Source organism: Calonectris borealis, chromosome 4 (genome assembly GCF_964195595.1).
Source record: "Calonectris borealis chromosome 4, bCalBor7.hap1.2, whole genome shotgun sequence".
NCBI lineage: Eukaryota > Metazoa > Chordata > Aves > Procellariiformes > Procellariidae > Calonectris > Calonectris borealis.
The window spans coordinates 32,335,092-32,349,077 of NC_134315.1; the positions used below are offsets into that span (position 1 = coordinate 32,335,092).

Consider the following 13,986-nt stretch of genomic DNA (forward strand, 5'->3'; position numbering starts at 1 on the left):
CCATTCTTAGGACACATATCTTTTTACTGTACTCTATGTTCAGAAAAAGTGCTGACTGCTTTTATCGATCACACTAGCTGCAAATCTTGAAGAGATTTGGAAGGCATATTCTTACTTGCAGCAGTGAGAAACAATCTGCTACCTTTTTTTCCCATATAAATAAATAATCCCAGGTTAAAAAGTATTCTCGCAGGCAAGCACTAAGTCCAAAATACGCTGGCTTGGCTGTATTTTGTTTTCCTGGCAAGGGAAGACCATGCTTCTGGGAACCAGCATTTATTCACATTGCTGTACTTTCTGTTCAATGACTTCACAAGTTCCAGAGCACACAAATAAGCACACCGATGCATCACATTTTACTATCAATGGAATAGGTGTCCTACACTTTAGTAGGGCATATCTTGAGCGTGAATTTAACATTAATGAGACTCTTCCCCTCCCAATGACTGGACAACAAATCTGTTTGCTTAGTTTGAAAATCTTGTAAATATTTCTGAAGAACTTTGAATTCCAGTCCCTCTCTTTCTCTTCCAAGTATGGCAGTGATGGCATGAGAACACTATAAACTTAAAGCCTTTCTTAAAAGGGTTTTGTAATTCATTAGAATTATTGACATTTAGATTTGCAGACATCATGCATGTAGTATCCAAAAGCATTCATTTTGCAGACGATTTGGAAAGCTGCCATAATGGAGGACAGAGGCAGAAAACTGCACTCATTTCTAGGTAATAAAAGATAGGAAAAGTTAAGGCATTTTTTTGCCATTTAAGATTGTGGACTCACACTAGAGGAGGTAACTGATGGATGGGTAAGCGTCAGATGGGGCCACTGCAATTGCTCTTATGGTAAAATCTGTAATGCTGAGGCTGTAGTTCTGTAAAAACATGCTGCCACAGACAGGCAAGTCTTGCTCCCTTTTTTTCTCTACCCATCCCTTCTCCTGCCCCTGCAGCTGGCTGTGAGGTCCTGCCCATCCTTTGCACCTATTCTGAAGTTCATTATGCTCTCCACCGGCTGATTTAATTTATTACCCCCAGCAAAGGACTATCCAGACTCTTTTTGTGGGGTGAGTGAGTTGAACTGGTTTGTGGAAGGAGCCCATAAACAACAAAGATATGTAATGGGAGCACCTGGCTGAGGGCAGGCCAGCCTTTGCAGTGGTGGTAAACTCTTAGGTTTGCTCTTTACATTACCCCTTACAGCTGTACCCACATTCACTTTCGTGATTGTGGCACACACAGGGTGATGCGCTGAGGTCAGCATGAGGGTTTGTATACATAGCTTTTTGTTTTGTTTGTATACATAGCGGCTCACCACGGTAAGAAAGGAGAGTAATGGAGTGGAGCAGCATGGCTTTGCTAATACTGCTCCCAAAAAATAATTCCCATGTGGGAACCGGGGCTACAGTTGTATGTGCAGATGGCTGTAGCTAGCACAGTTCTGCTGCCATGTGCCTTACTAATTTGGGAATTAGTAATGAAAGCAAATTAAGAATAATAATTAAAAATATACCTGTCACAAAGACTCCTGCCATTTTCCTCCCAACTTTGTTTTAAATAAGATCGCCAAACATTACTTAGCCCAATATATTTTTCTAATGAACACTGCATACTGACAGTGGATAATAAAAAAGTCTCAAGGAAATGGTTATTTAATAGTACATAATTCAGTTGAGGTTATGCTTTTCCCAGGTTATACTTTCTATTACACAGGAAGAGTTTTGTTTCAAAATGCAGTGTGATCTTTTTTCACCTACCTGCATAAGGCCTCAATAGCATCTCTGTCCAGAAAGTCATGCTCTCGCTTGACTAGAGCGATGTCAATTGGAAAAAGGAGATCTGTAGGAACAGAGACAGATGGAATCAAAATGACTCTTATTCCCAGTGGTGAGTTATTTCAGAACAACCAGCTGCCTCCAGTTGAGCTCACCAAGATGCCAGTGATTGGCACTTCTCAGGTAAACACACGTTACCATCTCAAATGCTTCCTTTTCATGTACAAGCTTGTGACATGCAGGTTTGATAACTGAAAGTTCATATGCATAACGGGGGAAAAAATGAGCAAAGCAGAGATGAAACAATGGGAGAGGGAAAGAGGCAAATGCAAGCTCCTTATCTGACCTCAGAAGCGTAAACTGATTCAGGCTAGCTTTATTTAAAATAAATATACAATCGCCATCAAAGTACTAATATCTCACATTAAAGAAAAAAGGTCAGTAAACCCGAAATCTCTGGAAGAGAATGAAAAACAGAATCTCCTTGGCCGTTAATCAAGCTATTTAAAAATTTGACACTGTTACAACATTAGTGAGATATGGACTGAAATGAAAGCAAGCCAAGCTGTGTGGAGCCCATACCCCCTCCTTTCCTTAAGAGATTATTTAGGTAAACAACTGGGAGAGTGAGGGGGAGGAAACAATGTTAGCAGAGAGCTGAAAATTTACTACAGCTCTGAAGCAGCAACCACATATATATTATTTACTGTCCTCCACAGATTCCTGACTGTCATACAGGTCCTGATCCGGCATTCCTTGCATGGCCAAAACTCCCACCAAAGCCACCGGGTGTTCAGGGCACACTCCAAATATACTGTTGCACTTGCATACAACTTTCCTGGTCCAAGTGATTGTCTATAAAATATTTTAATCTCCAGAGATTAGGAAAGAGTGAGCTGAAATGATGAAAAAACTAGAATTGGTGTTAATTTGTCAAAAGGTAATTAATATCCTGACTTTTTTTATACCAATAGATAATCTCTCAAATGAACTATTTGTCCTGATTTTGCCTCAGGAATAAACAAGTTATGACATATTCTATGAAACGGAAGAAATTCTAGCTTTTCTACAGAAAACTGCAGTCTTAGCAAAGCAACTGACAAAGGCCCATTGATTAATCTCCATTTTAAATGCGTACTGCATGGGACCGCTCCATACAGGTGACTTCTCAGAACTCTTGTACTACACCCAATTGTTCCATAGGTCTCCCCTTCACTATTTTAAGTCCGAGGTGCAAATAAATGGGGTGAGCACATTCAACTGGTACTTTTCACCAGTGGTGGTATAAGTTTTTCCTCTGAGAAAGTTAGTACCTTAGCGTGCCCACAAGAAAAGATATGGGAGAACTTAAGAGAGAGGTGACTTGGAAGAAGTTGATAGTCTGCACGAGTCCATTTTTTTAATGCTTAATTTATGCTGCTGCTGTTTTTGTTGTTGCTGCTGCTACCAGGGGGGCTTGCAAAGGACAATGGTATATTGTTTCCATATAGGAACAGCTGTCTTTTCAATGGGTATGGCTGGCCTTGCTCTCAGCTCTCGCTCTCACCTCTGTGGTCCTTTTGATGTTAGGCAGGACACGGTCCTACGTTAGAAACTTTATATAAGTTTAGAGTCTTTAGGTAGGGCAATGGTAACCACAGGTAGGACATGTTTTCTGAATGCAAGTAATTTGTTAGGGGATTTACAGCTCAGCATAACATGAAACCCACAAGCCCACATATTCAGCTGAGTCTTGTCCCCAGTTTTAACAAAGACTGGAAGTACAGTCCCAGCTCTGCATCCCAAGAAAATCTTGGCATCTCCCTTAGCGCAAAAAAAAAGAAAAAAAAAAAAGGGAAGAGAAATAATAAAAGGAAATTCAATTTCTGAACAGGCGAAGAAAAGTTTTGCCAAGTGCTGCTTTTGAAAGTGCTATTATCATCTCATATTGCCAATGCAGCTGCAAATCAAAGCTCAACGAGATCATTTTTCAAGAAGGTTAGCTCAGCATTTGCTGTAATTTCCAACATTCACTGTAAATAATGGACTTTCTATGCTCATTCTTACAAGCAGCAGCTGGAGGTTGTTTTATAAAAAAGAAGAGGCAGATAAGAGTGCATAATAATTTCACTACAATGCAAGTAATTTTAAGTGATGTGGGGGGGAAATTCTGAACAATAATATACATATATAGAAAGAATGTCACACTTTAAAACAAACTTCTGTATGTTACTCTGCATCAGAGTGTAAGAACTGTATGCCAAAACTGGAAGTTCCTAGTAGGTTAGAAAGGCAATGAAGCCAACAGTTTTAACTGAGCAAAACCTTTGTAAAAGCCGACACGCAAAGTGAATCCATCCCACAGAAGGACAAGCGAGTGCAGGAGGCAGCAGTCTCTTCGAGGAGCTGCTGCACATCTGTGCATCAACGGCTTGTGTGTTCTTTTTTCCCTTCATAGTGAGCCTGTGTCTAACACCAACCCACACCGTTCTGAAAAAACACACAGGACTTGGGATCACGAGGCGTACAGATATATCCACGCATACGCAGGATTTCCCACCTCTGCTCCATTAGGAGAGCTGGCCGGTGGAGCTGGACACAGCTTCTGTGTTTCTCTAAGACTGGGCTCGTAGCAGTGGATGACTACATTCATGAAAATATAGTTCATTTCTGTTTTAACTACAGGGAATGTACCATGGTGCTAAAATAACATTTGTGCTATCAGGACATTTGGAAGATTCAAGACTAAAACAGAAACCTGGAACAAATTTAAAACTCCAAGAGTGCTTCAGAGTCTCATTGGGTTTGGTACATCTATGCGTGTGGTGGGTAGCAGAGAGCAGCCGAAAAGTCATCTGATGTACTGGCACTTCAGTTGTGCCCCTGAACCTTATTTATCGGTGAATATTACATCTTATTGTCCAAAAATTGCCAGGGGATGATTGACTTGCAAGCTCAGGTGCCTACCTTCATAAAGCTGTGCGTACTGCGGGAACCCGGCAGCCCGCAGCCAGTCACAAGCTTCCTTGGCCTCGATTTCTGGAAGAGGACAGAAACAAGACACCCTCTGATTAGTGATCTGCAAATCAAAAACTTCCTCTCCACCACTTCTACTGTTCCTGTCACAAAATAAGCGCGAAGTATTCAGCAACTTTGAACTGAGACACAGGTTTGCTTATCCCAGTTTGCTTTTCTTCTCATGATCAAACATATCCTAGATTCTGGAAAGTCACTAGCGTTCACCTGTGATTTATCAACAGCTCATCATTTTGATAGAGAAGCAGGCACAGATGAAAACTGCAGGAGTTACGGATTATTCCGTACAGGGTTTGCTAACACTAGAGAAACCAGCACCGCAATCAACATGAGCAGCATTTGTTCAACAAATCTTATGATCCTCTTGGCACAACTATTTTGTCTTCACAGGAATTCCTAGTAGAGCTCATAATACTGTGCGCTTTAACATCTTGTAGATAGTACTGACAGACACAAGCCCAAGAACAACCGACACACTATTGCAACTCGCTCAAGCGCGTATTTACTACCCAGCAAGAACCTAGTTTCACTGGAGGTCTTCAAGGCACTTGGTATATCACAGGAAATTCAGCTAACTTTCCCTCACACTGCCCAAAACAGCATGCCACAAAATAAAAATTATTCACATACATACACATGACACCAAAAGAAAGGAAACGTTCTGAACATGGGCTATATTAGACTGTGAATAAAATATATATAAATTCATTTGCTACTTAATACAAGCAGAAATAAAAAATATGTTATCTTATTAGCTCAAACTAGGAAAATATAACAGGTATTTAGGGTATTCTCCAAGTGTTCAGGAAACGGACTGGGTTAATTTTGTTCTTCTAAAAATTCAAGAAAGTGCTGCTGGGAATTTAGGGCCCTGCTTAGAACTGATCGAACAGATAGTGAGCAATCAGAAACTCTTAAAGTTCATCTGGCTTTGATTATATTCACTGTTCTTGATGGACCAAAAAAGAACAATGTACAACTCAGTAGAAAATTTTGCCACCTACTTGGAGAGGATACTATAGCTATCTGCTGCAGAATTGCGCAGAATTGCTCAGAATACAAGTTATTCCATTTAGGGCAGTGAAGAGCCAAACATAACGTAAGTAAAATATCTCAAGATTTTGGCACGTTATGAAATATTCCCAGTGAGATATAGGTACAGAATTAAAATTGGATGAAACGGCAGGCACCTTTTAGCGTCTCCAAAATGACGGCAATCCCTCCCTAATTTTCCAAATTGCTGCAACAGGGTTAAAATACTTGTGCTTTGCCAGAGTACTTTGCTAAGATACGTACCCAAACCAAGGGGTTAAGGTGAGCCAAAGCACAACATTCCAGATAAATAAACAGCTAAAAATCCACTCTCGCTGAAGTCAGGACAAGCAGGCATTTGTGTAACTGGTGTTTGCTTCTCCTTTGGGTTATGGAACCACATGAGAACAAGCACGTACAGACGTATTGACTTAGCTACTCATTAAGAAAAAGCATTCTTCAATTCCAATTGCAAGCGATTGTAAAGTTTTGCTTAAGGTAGTATTTTAATATCAGTATCCTAAGGAAATACATGGGAAGTCAATAAAGAAGGAAAAAAAAAGAATCTAAACTATATTTAAAACTTGTACTGCTAATGCAAGAACAAACAACAGGATATTACTATCTCAGAAGCAATGAAAATACTAAAGTAAAAAAACCTGCAATTAATTTTTAAGAGCACTTAAATAAAATGCACTATCTTATAGGTCACATCCTGCAGGAGTGTCTGGATTGAATGAGAATTTTACTTGATTTAAAACTGAAAAAAACATGATCCCCGATAACCGGTATTTACCTAAAAATGCAGGTAGATGCTTGTAGTGCAATTGAAAAAAGTGTCAGATTCCTTACTACTACAGTGGCTCTTAAATGTGTTTAAATATTTGTTCACAGATCCTTTACTGAGCACCCCAGGTGTATGACCTGTAAAATATTTCTAGAGCTAGAAAATTATGAATATGCATTTATCAGACTTTTAAAATGTTCTCTATAGAAGCTTTGTGTATATCTTCTGCAAATATACATGCAAGTTGTGTGGAAGTCATATTTTATGGGCACCCAGGTGTCAGATGCCTTTGGGATTTTTCAGAGCATATTTGCTTTCAAAATACCTTTGAGAATCCCCCAAGAAGTCTACCTCGGCAATGAAACACCTGAGTTATTCCTGGCTGGCCACAAGAATTGCAGAGAATAATAAAATACCAGTGCACCTGTTCATCAATTAGGCTAGGCAAATGCCGAGGGCTGAGTACAGGACAGCACCAAGGGTTTAAAAGCAGTATTTGCCCCATTTCCATCTCAACCATTTTGGGAAAGCCAGGGCTCTAGCCTCTGGCTCCTGTTGCAGGTCCTTGGAAGGACGAGGGGTTTGGAGAGCTGTCTTGAAGAAGGAGCCAGCGAGTCCCCTGCAGCCAGGGCTCTCTCCGTCTCACCTCCATCCACACAAAGTGTGTGTCAGAGAGGGATGTGGCAGGGCTATGGGCAGGGCTATGTCAGAGAGCGGAGGCAGGACCTAAAAAAGCAGCTCCTTTTGTTCAACTCCAGTTGGCCAACCCCAGGATTGCTCCTAGACTGTACCGATGCGCTGTGACCAGATGAACGGAAAGGTCATTTCCAACCCAGCTTCCCCAACACAATCCTGCTGGTTACTGAGGAGCCAGAGTTTGAACGAAACTGTGTACGCATGTGAAAGTCCAGCAGATCAAAATATAGCTGGAGGGAGAATCCAGCCCAGGGTGCACTGAATAGGCTGCACAGAAAGCCGAGTACGCAGAGCAAGCTTCCTCACATAAGAGATACAAACTTAAACAGCTGAACGCTTGCATAGGTAAAAAGTTCATTACCATAACTTAACTGGAATCTGCCTTTGAGAATAAAATACATTACTTACACCTGAGGTTCTGGCCAAATCATTTAAACTATGCTAGAGGAGAAAGCTCATTCCACACTTTCCGAATACCAGCTTTTCTTCCAGCTCAGCAGCATCAGTCGTGGGACTCTTGGTTTGCCAGCTGCCACGGTTTCATATCCAGGTGGACATGGGAATATGTGCAAGTCTTTGTCATCTGGATCAATGGCAACCAGGATAATGAGGGACAAAAGAGAGAAGAACAGAGCTTCTAAAATCAGATTTTTCCACTACTTCTAGAAAGTTTTAGAACGGACAGGGCACCTAGAAGCCTTCGTTCAGTCTCCCAGGGGACCTAGGTCACAGATCATTACCGGAGCTACGAACTCGCTGCCGAGCACAGCATCTGCTTGGCTGGGGCCAGCTGAGAGCCACAGGGAGGAGAGGGAGCTTGCAGAGGAACTCTGTGCTGCTTTCCAACCCATTTTAGGGAAGCCCTACTTCAGCCCCAATTAATCTGTCACGATACGCAAAGCAATTTCCCACTGTGAGCATCTTTCCGACGAAGACCTGGCAGCTGAGCTGATACAAGTTGCTGCAGGCAAGGGACTGGTCTCAGTCCCTCCTCCCCGCTCCATCCCTGCAGTGCCACTTTCCTTCTGAATCAAACATCCTTGCCGGTTAAAACCTTTACAATAAAGTACAATTCAGTATACATTCCAGGCAAAAAATGTATATGCAGCTTTTCAGATGTGCGTCCTGTGCCCTCCCCCAGCAGCAGGAGGTTCTTGTACGAAAGAACTGCTGGCAAGAAAGAAATCGCGCTATTATTTCTAAATGTCCTGATACACAAGAAAACCTCTTAGAAAGTAAAACAAAACAAAACAAAAAAACCCCAAACAAAAAAAACCCAAGAAGGAGTACAATGAAGTCTTTATTCTTGGTGTCGTGTAAGCAAACAGCAGGCAAATGTGTTAAAGAGGAAACAGGAAATTTTTATTGGAAACAGCTTTATTTGTTAGTCCGTTTCACAAAGCAGGCCTCCATGCTCGAATCAAGGGTAGGAGTTCCTTTTGTGTATGGTTGGGAACCATTAGTCCTTATTTACCCACTTCCTGGGGGGTTAGGAGGACCCAATTCTTCCCCAAACTGGTAAGTGAAAATGGAAACCTCTAACTTCCTTTTTGTTTAACTTTGGTCAATCTTGGTTCCCGGCCCTGCAAGCTTGCAAGTTTAAAACTTCATAGCAAAAATATCTCAATTCACACCTTGTTTGATACTGCAATTGCAGAAGGGAGAACTCTAAGATGTCTATAGCCTTTTGTTGGATGACACTTCCTTCCTATAGAAAATAAAAACCACACAGTGTGATGCTGCAATAATGTCCTTTCAGAAAAAAAAAAAATCATAGCAGTCTAGCGAGGAGCAGCAAGATCATTTGCTTTCATTCTTCCTCTCTTTTCGCTTCCATGAAATAACATGCAACTTAAGCACCGGCTCTTTCAGGGTCTTCAGGACAAGGTGCAAAGCAGATGTATCTTTGTACAGTCATGCATTGACTCCATTCTCACCTAAGTGCTAAACATCATATGAACAGTTCTTCCAAGCAGATGGTTTCCTCTTCCCTCAGCTCAGACACCTTTATAGCCATATTAGCACCTCCACACATCAGTTCCACTCATCTCACCTTTTGGCTCTGTTAAGAGAGTAGATTGTAAAAAATCTGTACCGAGACTGGTCAAATCAACGCTGTTAAAATCAAATTTCAGCAAAAATGGGCTTCATTGCTGAAGCTTCACTCCAATGCCATACCTAACAACTGGTTTGTTTGGGGTTCTTTTTGGTCTTTATTTTTGACCAGGTCATTCTAGTTGAAATTCACTATTGGATTTTTTTCAGAAAAGAAGGGCTTGCATGCTCAGAAGCTCACCTTCTTTTTTCTGTCTGTATCAGAAATTACCTGTCCCTACATATTGTGTCCCTCTGAAATTTCTGGTGCTTTGCAAAATTTGTGTTCAACTTCAAAACACTGTCCTGAGCTATTAAGAAGCTTGAGATCATTCACGATCATATTTTTTAAGGCCAGCTGTGGTATATATGAGAAATATTCCTCTCTGGATAGAATTCCACTGCCCAAATACAAGCAATCATTTTTCCAAGTGCTTGAATTACATCCCTGACATGTGAATTGTGGTCTCAACACTAGATTTGATTACACTATTCCAACCACTCCGTCTATAGATACATGAACACGGATGTGAAATCTGAGACAAACCGGGAAAAAAACTGCGCTATGGCAGCTGTCTACAAATGAGCAGGCCAGGCACTGAAAATGATAAATCAGTTCTGTGTAATGTCATATGCCTGCAGCTCTTTAAAGTTGGGACAGTATGACTTCCTAAGAGTTAGCCTGCTATGTGTCCATGGCCTCCGATGGTTTTCACTTTGAAGATATGCAACTGTAGCGCGAAAATAATTAAATTCCTTTTCATAAGTCTGTTTTTTCTCAAACCTGTAGAGTTAAATATTACTTAGGCAGTATCATTAGCTTAGTGCTCCACACCTTTCAAGAAAGCAGCACGTAGCAAGGACAAAGAAAGCAAAAATGTAATTGATAAAGAACAGCATTTTGTAAGGATAATGCCCTTAAAACAAACACTGAAACTTGCTAAGTTTGTTAATAAACACTCAACCACTAAAAGCTAGAAAATTCTGAAAATCCCATTAAAAGCTCTTGCCAAATTTCTAACATGGTTGGAATCTCTTCTTATTCTAAGAGAACAATCCAATCTTATACCACTATCCTAAAATATTAGTCTGACACATTCAGCCCATGAAGGATTCATTTCTGGATGAACCAGTGAGTCCAAGAGAATAACAGGCGTGGCTTTTGAACTGATGACGAGCTTGCTGGTTTTGAAGTGAAAGCTAACCATCTTCCCGAGAAGGTCCCTTTTCTCCTTTCATCTTCAAAGCACAACTTATATTTGCAATAGCAGCTGCCTACCTTGACGTGCTCCTGTATTTCACTGTGCTTCAATCTACCTTCCACAGTCAAACGATACATGTTGCGATCTCCACTTAACGCTGCATGCCTCAACAGTCAATTCAAGCAGATATGGATGCACGCACAGTTTTAAGAAAATATTTCTTACCAAAAACTTTCTGGGGAAAAAACCCACAAGAAACCATATATGACATGCTTATATGTATTGATTCTAGTCGTAAAAACCCTAGAAAGAGGTGATGGGTGCGGAATGTTACTCAAACATTTCTCAGCTATGCGATGATGACCGAAGAAACACTCGCCTTGTGTTCCTGCTGGCTTTGGGTTAAACATGGGAATGGCTTTTTCAAGTTATGGAGCCTTGCAGCAAAACAGTAACTATGCTGCTGATGTTATGTATAAACCACAGGACACTGGGAGAAGAAACAGAGTATGTTTGGAATTTGTGTGGGAACAGATGAAGAAGAAGTAAGGAAACAGATGTTTAAGATCATATATTGATATTTTCTCTGAAAAAAATCAGGAAGCTTGAACATTTTTTTTCAGCAGAGCTTTTGGAAAGAGCAAATGGCTTACTTCTACTGATGGGGTTTTAAGTTTGTTTATCCCCTTAATGATGAAAGTTAAATTAAAAAAAAAAAAAAGGTTTCCAAAACATCCGCATAGGTGTATGTTGGCTGTACGTAATTTCCCTCCCTACTAACTGTACCAGGTTATATAATATAGCCGCTTTAATTGCTCACCAATCCTCTTGGCTAGCACAGGAAACACAATACCGCTTTTGTGAACCAAAATCTAATTAACTTGAATCTCCTTTTCATAGTCTTCAGCATATCGAAATCCCTTCAAAAGTTTTTCAGCTCAAAACTTAACAAGAGAAACAGCATTGATGAAAATGTTTAAAACGTTTAGCGATTGAGCCAACACTTGCTGAAATCAATGGGAGCCTCCATTGAATTTCAGAGGAATCAAGCAGTTCCCAGCATGGATCCGTAGGTCTCTAAAACCCAACAATACTCTTTTTCAGGAATAAAGGTGATCAGTTTCACAGTTCTCCTCATTATTTCTACCCAAAAAACTATTCAAAAATAAACTTTTGCTTTCCCTCAGTCCAGTTGTGCTGTAAGCCCCATCCCAAGCACGGGTAACAGCCCAGGTTTTCATCAGAGCACAAGGAAGGACAGTGCCTGATGGCAGCAGGGCAGAGAGGACACAACCACCAGCCCCAGAGCATCCCCTGGCTGGCAAGAGGTCCTCCCCTCTGTCAAGAGGACCTGGAGCAACTGTTATGCTCAGAAAAGCATCAAAGCAGCACCGTTTCAGGATTTAATACAGGGATGAAGGATACTCCCCATGTCCCTGCCAAGCAATTTCCCTATACACTGTAAGAGATTGCAATTACTGCTTATTTTCACACTATTAAGTATGCTTCTAAGTGCCCAAAGTTAGCTGCATTGCTTCCTAACGTGTTGAAGACTTTGGGAAAGCATGTTCTAGGACACAAAAGAACCATCACAACTCCTGGTTTACGCTGTAAATCATAATTTATTCCTAAATTGTTTTTGCATTTTGAGCATATACAGGAGGATTAAGAAATTTAGAAAACAATGCAATATAAAGTCAAAAGCTAACTTTGTTTAAACAGAAAACTAAAGCTTCATATGGCAGTTTTCTTGCCAAAGAACGATTCTTTTTATAGATTAAAGATGGTCTTCTCCCCTTCGTTTTTAAGAAGGTTCACAGATGAAGAGGAACAAGATGTCAAGTGACTTAAAACCTTAAGAAATAATTGGGCACGTGGGTTATTCATCTGGCCTGATTAACACAGGGTGGTCTTGGAGGAGGATTATTCGGGGCAGAGAAAGCAGTTAGTCAAACCCTCCGAAGGAGGTCATGTTGACAGATTCCAGAGTGAGAAACTAATCCTCCTCCAAAGACTGGGAGAAAGAAGATGACTTTAACCTTCTCTCAGAAATGACTTGGTTAGAATGACCTTTGAGAACATACTGAAGGACAAACATTAACCGTTGTACTCCAAAGCCCAGCACTAATGTTCTTCCATCGCACCCTGCCTGCAAGCTAGTAAACTTGCACACTGTATGCAAAGCTCAAACCAAAGGCTCATTGAGCTCCGGAGGGAGGCAAAAGTGAGTAGGTCCAGCGTGACAGATACTTCCCCTAAAAATTCCCAAAGTCTGGGTTACCTGTTCAGATCTAGGAAACAGTAACGGTATAAGGGCTGATCTGAAGTGTCTCAATGGTTCATAGAGAGGAAAGTAGATTTTATACAGTTACTTCTAACTTGTTAAGCCTCAAAACCATCCGCACACATAGGAAGAACTGTATGGAAGAAGGACTACCTTTGCATCATAACCATTTAGTGCTTACCTCACTGATGACCCGGTCGCCAAACTGCACCCTGTGTGGACGATACAACACTGGACAAAAGGTCAGAAACACCTGTGGCAGTGAAGCAGCCCAGCATAAAGCTGGTAGTGTCCCAGCTGAATGCCTCTTTCCCTAAATCAGAATTAGAGACGCAAACCTGGATTTTCCCAAAGCAAGTATTACTATGAACTTTCTATTTCCAGGTATTACAGACAGTTACAGTATTCTGTGATACTGAGCATTTGAAAATGCTTTTCTCAGATCCTGATCTAATGGTCACCTTGCAACTTCTACTTTGGGGATAAGAGACTGGTCTAGATACAGCAGAGCCATGGTAGCACTGCAAAGCCAACACAGCACTGCAGAAGAAAGCAGAGAGACTACATATGGAAAGAGAAGGGAAGTTAAAACAGATCACGAAGCTTTACACTGGGAAGTTTCTTGTGTCTTATAATGCACAGGAAATCTGTTACCAGAGACACATGCAGAGAGCAGAGGGAAGGGTGGCCAGCAAAGCATCCAGTTCTGTGGGTCCACAGGGTCACAGAAAGACCATCCCCAAAACACAAGAATGCAGAGGGGTGTATTTTTCTTAGTGCTGAATCTTGAGCGAATGACAAGAATACGTTGGGGAAGGTCAAACTGTGTCCATCTCTGGCTTCAGCAAATGTCTTTCATGCATCTCCTCAGGAAGCGTTCTTTGCACAGACTGAGATGAGCATTTGAATGGACAGTTTTAGATAAATATAAAATAAATATATTTAAAACCAAGTCTAAGGAATTCTGCACCATTTTGGGCTTTAAAAAAATGTCGCCACCATAAGTGGGCCATCATATTGTGTCTTCATTAGAAGACAGACCAGATATTTTTCCTGAGCCAGTCTCATCTAGCACAGTCCTCCTCAAGGGAAACAAATGCTT

General features: G+C 41.0%; 1 protein-coding gene across 3 annotated transcripts in view; it reads right to left on the reverse strand.

Annotated features, from left to right (window-relative positions):
• DLC1 (DLC1 Rho GTPase activating protein) overlaps positions 1-13,986 on the reverse strand; it is a 235,961-nt gene that overhangs the window by 20,001 nt on the left and 201,974 nt on the right. For all 3 annotated transcript variants that reach the window (XM_075149158.1, XM_075149159.1, XM_075149160.1), the window contains 2 exons: positions 4,721-4,792; positions 1,757-1,838 (listed from right to left, as the gene is read on the reverse strand). In XM_075149158.1, coding sequence (XP_075005259.1) covers positions 1,757-1,838; positions 4,721-4,792 — 154 coding nt within the window. The remainder of the gene's footprint in view (positions 1-1,756; positions 1,839-4,720; positions 4,793-13,986) is intronic.